The sequence below is a fragment of the Bufo gargarizans genome, chromosome 9 (assembly GCF_014858855.1).
Source record: "Bufo gargarizans isolate SCDJY-AF-19 chromosome 9, ASM1485885v1, whole genome shotgun sequence".
Classification (NCBI taxonomy): domain Eukaryota; kingdom Metazoa; phylum Chordata; class Amphibia; order Anura; family Bufonidae; genus Bufo; species Bufo gargarizans.
Window position 1 is genome coordinate 12,939,911 of NC_058088.1, and position 9,810 is coordinate 12,949,720.

The window sequence follows — 9,810 nt, forward strand, 5'->3', positions numbered from 1 at the left end:
TTTTTAATTATACAATTTTTACATACCGGTATGTGTGTTTGATCCGACTTCGATGAGTCTCTATCTCTTTCCCTGTGTCACTTATTAGGATGTGTTTACTTTTTACTTTTGCAACCTAGTATTTTATTGCTCTAATTCATCCAGTATAAAAAAATGGAGCACCTTTGTAAATAGTCTTTTGTTTATACATCTCCGATGGAGTCCTATGACTACGGTCTGAAAACCAGCCTCGTGTTTAGTCTGAACCCACAGTCATAGATTACTCTTTTATAAAATATTCTCCTCTCCTTCTTGCTAACCCAAACATCAGAGGTGCATCTGGTCCTGAGAAGTGCTGAGATGGACTGTAGATCTGCAAAATGGGTAGTCCACTTTGAAAACCCAATTTTCAAATACCCCATTAGGGAACTATCTTTGCCGGTGCAGAAAATGTCTATAAAGATAATCTGTCAGTCTGGAGGACCCAACACTTGTAAAGCTTTATTTCTCCTGTGGTGGCGCAGCAGGGAAACCTAACACTGAAGGGTTGTCCAAACTATTACATCTGATGGTTGGAATACCAGTAGCATGGCACCCTAGAATGGCCTTTTATGGTGGGAACCTTTTAATAAAAAGGGATTATCCGAAATGGAGTATACTTTTATGTCACTGTAGACCCTCAGCTGTATTATTGTAATTATTATTATGCAATAATGATTTAACAGAATGATTTTTTTGTCTCTACACTTACCGCATAGACGATGCAGCAAAGAAAAGTGAGGCACAGGATAACTGCCAAGCAAATGAGAATGATGGCCCAAAATGGAAGACTGTAATTTCCTTCTGAAGACTTTTTGGTACCTGTTAGAAATTCAGGAAAGTACAATGTTCATTGTCAGAGGTTTATTTTTAGAATTTTTCTTTTTAGAATTTTACTTGTCGCCATCCATGCAATGAAACATGAGTGAGGGATGTGGGCAATAAATTTAAAACAATATAGTCTCTGTTTTTTGTAAAAAAAAAACAGCATGATAATAGTGTGACGGTGGACCTGTTGACCTAGAGTCTAAAGGGAGCCCAAAAGTCCTTCAACCCTATGCTGGCAATATAAATAATGTGTCAGAGATGGGTACCCAGCAATAAATTTTGCATTGGGGCCCAGAAGCTTCAACTTATGTAGTGGTAGAAGAAATGGAAGTATACATTGGCTTTAGCATGGTGCTGATTCATGCCACCACACCCCATGATTTCAACTAAGGACTGCCAGACCAGAGATTAAAAATTACACTTGGGAAGATTGATGAGGGCACATCTCATCCATGGCCTCACGTCTATACAGACCTCTATAATACCTGAGTCCTTGATTATTACTCTGGACATCTGAGTCAATTATATGTGGCCTCAAAATGGATAAGATGAATAGGGTGGCTTTTCATACAGTTTTGCACTTGACATTGCACCAAAAATGACAAGGCCTCTAGTTGCCATTTTGTAGTAGTCACCGGGGAAGACTTACTAGTCCTACAGATGGTTTCCCCTTAGACAAGCTGTCTAGACCTGCACCAGATTTATGCTGGATGATAAATTTGGTACAGGGATAGACACTATTGTCCTACTCTATACAAACTGTTGGTTGGCTTAGTTTGAGGCAGGATTTTACACCCGAAATGGAGATAAATGTCACATTATAGGCCATGCCTCTTTCCCATTAAGCCACCCTCCATTCCTGTTACACTACATCCGCTTTCTGTGCAAGCCAGTGCAGATAATTCTTTTAAACCTTGATGTGTTAAAGGGGTTGTCTCATCATGGACAATGGGAGCATATCACTAGAATATGCCCCCATTGTCTTTTAGGTGCAGGTCCTGCACCTATATCGAGAATGGAACCCCGCAAGTGAAGGAGGGTGCACTGCACATGTGCAACCACCCTCTATTCATTTTCTATGGGGCCGGCGAAAATAGGCGAGCGCTGGCTCGCCTATTTCTGTCGGCCCCATAGAAATGAATGGGAGGTGGGGCCACGCATGATCGGTACGCTCTCATTCACTTCTATGGGGAGACGGCTTGGTGGTGGCCGGACCAGAGTCCTCCAGCCACCACCTTTCAGGGCTCCATTCTCGATATAGGTGCTGGTCCCATCGGTGGGATCCGCACCTATAAGACAATGGGGCATATCCTAGCGATATGCCCCCATTGTCCATGATGAGACAACCCCTTTAAATTGCGCTAATGTTATGCTCTCCTTTTATGTTCCACTCCTGATTTTGGCCTCCAAAACTGCATGTACTTACTTGATGAAGTTATAATGGTAGGTCTGGCAGAAGACTCGTTGGATACAGATGCTGGTGGCTGTTTGGTAGTTGCAGTTGTTAGGACTGTAGTGATAGTTGTTTTATGGATCATTGTAGTTTTAGTACTGTCGATTGATGGTGTACTCTTTGTCTTAGTAGTTGGTGCCTCATGGGTTGTCGTCTGAGTAGTACTTGTTGGTGTCTCTGTAGTAGTTGTAGTGCTTGTAGTTGTAATGTAAGGAGTAGGTTGTTGGTAGCACCGTAGTTGTTGTTTTGAAGACGGTTGTAGTACTAGTACTGGCCCCTGATGTTGTTTCAGGGGTAGTTGTCGTACTGGGGGTTGTTGGTGTACTTGTCTGAGTAGTTGGTGCCTCATGGGTTGTCGTCTGAGTAGTACTTGTTGGTGTCTCTGTAGTAGTTGTAGTTGTAATGTAAGGAGTAGTTGTTGGTAGCACCGCAGTTGTTGTTTTGAAGACGGTTGTAGTACTAGTACTGGCCCCTGATGTTGTTTCAGGGGTAGTTGTCGTACTGGGGGTTGTTGGTGTACTTGTTGCCTCATGGGTTGTTGTCTGAGTAGTACTTGTTGGTGTCTCTGTAGTAGTTCTAGTGCTTGTAGTTGTAATGTAAGGAGTAGTTGTTGGTAGCACCGCAGTTGTTGTTTTGAAGACGGTTGTAGTACTAGTACTGGCCCCTGATGTTGTTTCAGGGGTAGTTGTCGTACTGGGGGTTGTTGGTGTACTTGTTGCCTCATGGGTTGTTGTCTGAGTAGTACTTGTTGGTGTCTCTGTAGTAGTTGTAGTGCTTGTAGTTGTAATGTAGGGAGTAGTTGTTGGTAGCACCACAGTTGTTGTTTTGAAGACGGTTGTAGTGCTAGTACTGGCCTCTGATGTTGTTTCAGGGGTAGTTGTCGTACTGGGGGTTGTTGGTGTACTTGTCTGAGTAGTTGGTGCCTCATGGGTTGTTGTCTGAGTAGTACTTGTTGGTGTCTCTGTAGTAGTTGTAGTGCTTGTAGTTGTAATGTAAGGAGTAGTTGTTTCAGGGGTAGTTGTCGTACTTGGGGTTGTTGGTGTACTTGTCTGAGTAGTTGGTGCCTCATGGGTTGTTGTCTGGGTGGTAGTTGTTGATGTTTCTGTAGTAGTTGTAGTTGTAATTTCAGTTGTTGGCAGCAAAGCAGCTGCTGTCTTGTCAGTGGTAGTTGTCATAATGTGGATTGGTGACATACTTATTGTCTGATTAGTTGATGCTTCATGGGTTATCTGGTTGGTAGTTGTTGGTTCCTCAATGGAAGCACTTGTAGATGTAATATCAGCATTGGCAGTTGGTATTGTAGTTGCCACTGTGATTTTTTTTGTAATAGCATAATGCTCTGGTGAGTTGCTAGTTGCACTCCAGTCTGTAGTATGATCTTTAGTGTTAGTACTACTTGGATCAGTACCTGTAATATCTACTGGTATACTAGAAGAGAAGTCCCTAGTGACAATCCCGGTGCTATGAATGTTCACTGTAGTAATGGTATGTGGTATGGTACTAGTGACAAGGGAGACGTCTGTAGTATGTTCTTTATCAGTGAGGATATTGGCAGTTTGATAATTGACTGTAGTAATATTTTCCTTCGATGTGGTACTAGTGTCAAGGGAGAATTCTGTAGTATGTTCTTGATCAGTGGTGATGCTGGTGGTCTGAGCATTGACTGTAGTAATAATTTCCGGTATGGTACTAGTGTCAAGGGACAATTCTGTAGTATGTTCTTGATCAATGGTGATGCTGGCGGTCTGAACATTGACTGTAGTAAAATTTTCCTCTGATGGGGTACTAGTATTAAGGGAGAATTCTGTAGTATGTTCTTGATGAGTGGTGATGCTGGTGATCGGAATGTTTTCAGTAGTAATGTTTTCCTCTAGTATCGTGCTAGTATCAATGGAGATTTCTGTAGTATGTTCTTGATCAGGGGTAATGCTGGCAGTCTGACCATTGACGGTAGTAATATTTTCCTCTGGTATGGTACTAGTGTCAAGGTGGAATTCTGTAGTATGTTCATGATCAGTGGTAATGCTGGCGGTCTGAGCATTGGCTGCAGTAATGTTTTCCTCTTGTATGGTACTAGTATCAAGGACAAATAATGTACTATGTTCTTGATTAGAATTGATGCTGGGAGTTGGACTGTATTGTGTAGTAATGTTTTCCTCCTGTATGGTACTAGTATCAAGGAAGAATTCTGTAGTATGTTTTTGATCAGTATTGATTCTGGCAGTCGGAATGTATTCTGTAGTAATGTTTTCCTCTGATGTAGTACTAGTGTCAAAGGAGAATTCTGTAGTATGTTCTTGATCAGTGCTGATGCTGGTGGTCTGAATGTTTTCAGTAGTAATGTTTTCCTCATGTATAGTACTAGTATCAAGGGAGAATTCTGTAGTATGTTCTTGATCAGTAGCGATGCTGGTGGTCTGAATGTTTTCAGTGGTAATGTTTTCCTCTTGTATGGTACTAGTAACAAAGGAGAATTCTGTAGTGTGTTCTTGATCAGTATCGATGCTGCCAGTCGGAATATATTCTGTTGTAGTGTTTTCCTCTTGTATAGTACTAGTATCAAGGGAGAATTCTGTAGTATGTTCTTGATCAGTAGCGATGCTGGCAGTTGGAATGTATTCTGTAGTAATGTTTTCCTCTTGTATAGTACTAGTATCAAGGGAGAATTCTGTAGCGTGTTCTTGATCAGTATTGATGCTGGCAGTTGGAATGTATTCTGTAGTAATGTTTTCCTCTGATGTAGTACTAGTGTCAAGGGAGAATTCTGTAGTATGTTCTTGATCAGTGCTGATGCTGGCAGTTGGAATGTATTCTGTAGTAATGTTTTCCTCTGATGTAGTACTAGTGTCAAGGGAGAATTCTGTAGTATGTTCTTGATCAGTAGCAATGCTGGCAGTTGGAATGTATTCTGTAGTAATAGTTTCCTCTGATGTAGTATTAGTATCAAGGGAGAATTCGGTAGTGTGTTCTTGATCAGTATTGATGCTGGCAGTTGGAATGTATTTTGTAGTAATGTTTTCCTCTGATGTAGTACTAGTCTCAAGGGAGAATTCTGTAGTATGTTCTTGATCAGTAGCGATGCTGGCAGTTGGAATGTATTCTGTTGTAATGTTTTCCTCTGATGTAGTACTAGTATCAAGGGAGAATTCTGTAGTGTGTTTTTGATCAGTATTGATGCTGGCAGTTGGAATGTATTCTATAGTAATGTTTTCCTCTGATGTAGTACTAGTGTCAAGGAGAGAATGCTGTAGTATGTTCTTGATCAGTGCCGATGCTGGCAGTTGGAATGTATTCTGTTGTAATGTTTTCTTCTTGTATGGTACTAGTATCAAGGTAGAATTCTGTAGTGTGTTTTTGATCAGTATTGATGCTGGCAGTTGGAATGTATTCTGTAGTAATAGTTTCCTCTGATGTAGTACTAGTATCAAGGGAGAATTCTGTAGTATTTTCTTGATCAGTAGTAATGCTGGCAGTTGGAATGTTTTCTGTAGTAATGGTTTCCTCTGATATAGTACTAGTAGTCAAGGGAGAATTCTGTAGTGTGTTCTTGATCAGTGCCGATGCTGGCAGTCGGAATGTATTCTGTAGTAATGTTTTCCTCTGATGTAGTACTAGTGTCAAGGGAGAATTCTGTAGTATGTTCTTGATCAGTGCCAATGCTGGCCGTTGGAATGTATTCTGTAGTAATAGTTTCCTCTGATGTAGTACTAGTGTCAAGGGAGAATTCTGTAGTATGTTCTTGATCAGTAGCAATGCTGGCAGTTGGAATGTGTTCTGTAGTAATGGTTTCCTCTGATATAGTACTAGTATCAAGGGAGAATTCTGTAGTGTGTTCTTGATCAGTGCCTATGCTGGCAGTCGGAATGTATTCTGTAGTAATGTTTTCCTCTGATTTAGTACTAGTGTCAAGGGAGAATTCTGTAGTGTGTTCTTGATCAGTGCCGATGCTGGCAGTCGGAATGTATTCTGTAGTAATGTTTTCCTCTGATGTAGTACTAGTGTCAAGGGAGAATTCTGTAGTATGTTCATGATCAGTGCCAATGCTGGCCGTTGGAATGTATTCTGTAGTAATAGTTTCCTCTGATGTAGTACTAGTGTCAAGGGAGAATTCTGTAGTATGTTCTTGATCAGTAGCAATGCTGGCAGTTGGAATGTGTTCTGTAGTAATGGTTTCCTCTGATATAGTACTAGTATCAAGGGAGAATTCTGTAGTGTGTTCTTGATCGGTGCCGATACTGGCAGTCGGAATGTATTCTGTAGTAATGGTTTCCTCTGATGTAGTACTAGTGTCAAGGGAGAATTCTGTAGTGTGTTCTTGATCAGTGCTGATGCTGGCAGTCGGAATATATTCAGTAGTAATGTTTTCCTCTGATGTAGTACTAGTGTAAAGGGAGAATTCTGTAGTGTGTTCTTGATCAGTGCTGATGCTGGCAGTTGGAATGTATTCTGTAGTAATGTTTTCCTCTGATGTAGTACTAGTGTCAAGGGAGAATTCTGTAGTATGTTCTTGATCAGTGCTGATGCTGGCAGTTGGAATGTATTCTGTAGTAATAGTTTCCTCTGATGTGGTACTAGTGTCAAGGGAGAATTCTGTAGTGTGTTCTTTATCAGTGCTGATGCTGGCAGTTGGAATGTATTCTGTAGTAATGGTTTCCTCTGATGTAGTACTAGTGTCAAGGGAGAATTCTGTAGTATGTTCTTGATCAGTGCTGATGCTGGCAGTCGGAATGTATTCTGTAGTAATGTTTTCCTCTGATATAGTACTAGTATCAAGGGAGAATTCTGTAGTATGTTCTTGATCACTGGTGATGCTGGCAGTCTGAACATTGATTGTAGTAATATTTTCCTTAGGTATGGTACTAGTATCAAGAGAGAATTCTGTAGTATGTTCCTGATCAGTGGCGATGCTACTGGTCCAAATGTTGACTGTAGTAATATCTTCCTCAGGTTTCGTACTCGTTACAGGGGAGATTTCTGCAGTATGTTTTAGATCAGTGGCAATGCTGGTGGTCTGAACGTTGATTGTAGTAATGTTTTTCTTTGGTATAGTACTAGTGGTCTGAACGTTGATTGTAGTAATGTTTTTCTTTGGTATAGTACTAGTAACAGGTGAATTATGTGTAACAGTCATTATGGAATGAATTGCTTTTGTAGCAGACGTGGTCTGTGGAAGAGTCACTTTACTACTTGACTGTTTACTAATGTTACTAGTGACAGGAAGCTTTATTGTGGAACTGATTTTATTTGTACTTTTGGTAATTTGGGTACTAGTTGTAGAAGTTTGTATTGAGGAACTCGTTGTAAGGTGTTTCTTAGTGGTCGCAACAGTAGTCGGTTTAGAACTGAGTGGATGATGGCTAGTAGTAGTGTGCTTGGTTGTAGGGTGTTGTTGTCACCTGCATTTAGTTGTGGATTTTGGTTTTGGTTTGGTTATTGGTGTTGCTGTATAAAAAAAATGAATAATTACAGTGGTTGAGAAAAGCAAGAAAACAGAAAAACTCATATTTATAGTTGTATGTAGTTCTATATTTAGAATCAAGTATACTATTTTACTTACACATGGTTGAGATTTTCTTCCCTAAACTGCTATGTCCACATGTGATGGATTCCGCGGTGGATTCTCCACTGTGGAATTGCCAGCAGAAAGTCTGCAGCATTTACAGTAGCAGCAATGTGGATGACATTTTATGAAATTTCATGCATGAGCTCTGGAAAAGACCTGTGCGGAACATGACCTGCGGTGTGGATTACCATGTCAATTAATGTTTATGCAATGCAAATTCCGCCAAAAGGTGTTTTCTATTGCAAATTATGACCCATGTGGACATAGTGTAAACCTTTTCCTAAGAACACATATGGATTTGTGGTTAATGAAGCACCAGGTACTTGCACCCATAAACACGTCAGTCTACTTTCCTACCTGAAATGATAATACTTTGACACTTAACACCTTTTTAACAATCTGACTGCTTACATTTTACCCAGAAGCTTATACAATTAATTTTTCTGTCAATGCCACCTTACTGCTCACACATTGTTTGTTTGTTTTTTGGTATTTTTGTGGCTTTTGCAACATTTTTAAGGCAACAAAAGAAACCAGCTCCACATGTTGCATGGAAGTCTATGGGAAATATTAAACACAGGACAATCATTTTTTGTAGTGGTGTTTTTTTCTCAAGGGGTGTTTTTGGTGGTGTTTTTTTTCAAATTGCAGGTTTTTTCCCCCATCGTGGCCTGTCATTTTTTCCCCATAGACTTCCACTGTATTTTTTTTCTGCTTCAAAAAATGCATGTGTAATGTTTGTTGGTGTTTTTTAATGGCTTTTTTTTTTTTTTTTCCCATGCAGCGCTATAGAGGAAATTACCTCTTAAGGGCTCATGCACACGAACTTATTTTCTTTCCGCGTCCTTTCCGTTTTTTTTGCGGACTATATGCAAAACCATTCATTTCATTGGGTCTGTAAAAAAAAACTAAGTGACTCCGTTTGTATTCCATTTCCGTATGTCGGTTCAGGCAAAAAATTGAATATGTCTTATTATTGTCCACATTACGGACAAAGATAGGACTGCTCTTTTAGGGGCCAGCTGTTCCGTTCCGCCAAATACGGAATGCACACGGATGTCATCCGTATTTTTTTTTATCCGTTTTTTGTGGACCGCAAAATATATATGGTTTTGTGCATTGGCCCTAAGGGGCACATGCTATTGTCTACAAATTACTACTCATGAAAAAAATGTTATAAAAAAAAAATGCTGAAACGCAGTTTATTAGCAAAAACAAAAAAGTCTCAAAAACACTAATATAGTTCAGCATTTTTTAAAGCTTTCTTTACCCCCAAAAAACACCAGGAGAAAAAGAAATAATATTCAAGAGGTTTTCTGGGAGTTTAATATTGATAGACTATCTTCAGGATAGGTCATCAATATCTAATCGGTAGGGTCCAACACCGGGCACCCCTGCCGATCATTTGTCTGAAGAGGTTGTGGCACTACGATGAGCACTGCAGCCTCTTTCTAGAACAATGATGTCACGTTCATCGGTCACATGGTTTGTGTGCAGCTCAGTCCCATTCAATTTAATGAGACAGAGCTGCAATACCGGGCACAACCGCTATACTGTTTTCTGTTTAGGTAAATTTAGCCATAAATACATTCCTGTTGACTTTTGTGAAGACCACATTAGTGGACATGTAAAATGAAGGTGCCAAAATACTTACAGAGTGCCAAAACCGCTATGGATAAGGGATTTTCATCATGGGTAAACTTCGAGGCAACAAAAGGGTTTAAGCAGTCTGTGATAAGTCATGGCACCCTCATGGACCTCACTGATGGGATCTTCTAACTTGTGGTTATATGTGACAAAGTTCTTTGACCATAAGGTCAAAATCTGAAAATTGCAGACACAACTAAGACATTACCACCATCATTTAATGCTGGGACTACACAGCCGCTTGTGTTGCTCAAAGCCTAATCGCTTAGTGTTGCATTACTTGTCTTATGTGACTTTACTC

General features: G+C 40.2%; 1 protein-coding gene across 1 annotated transcript; it reads right to left on the reverse strand.

Annotated features, from left to right (window-relative positions):
* Window positions 1-2,439: 2,439 nt before the first annotated feature.
* LOC122946648 (mucin-2-like) lies at window positions 2,440-7,430 on the reverse strand. Its single transcript, XM_044306403.1, has 2 exons — window positions 5,815-7,430; window positions 2,440-5,524 (listed from the first exon to the last, which is right to left on the reverse strand). Exons 1-2 carry the CDS (start codon window positions 7,428-7,430, stop codon window positions 2,440-2,442), a joined length of 4,701 nt encoding a protein of 1,566 aa, XP_044162338.1.
* Between the last annotated feature and the right edge of the window lie 2,380 nt (window positions 7,431-9,810).

Excerpts from the sequence above, each read along its gene's own strand:
- LOC122946648 (XM_044306403.1), bottom strand. The coding sequence starts at position 7,430 with ATGACTGTTACACATAATTCACCTGTTACTAGTACTATACCAAAGAAA. Across the intron at positions 5,525-5,814 it reads GAATTCTCCCTTGACTACTA|TACTACATCAGAGGAAAACA; the intron begins GTACTATATCAG and ends CCTTGACACTAG.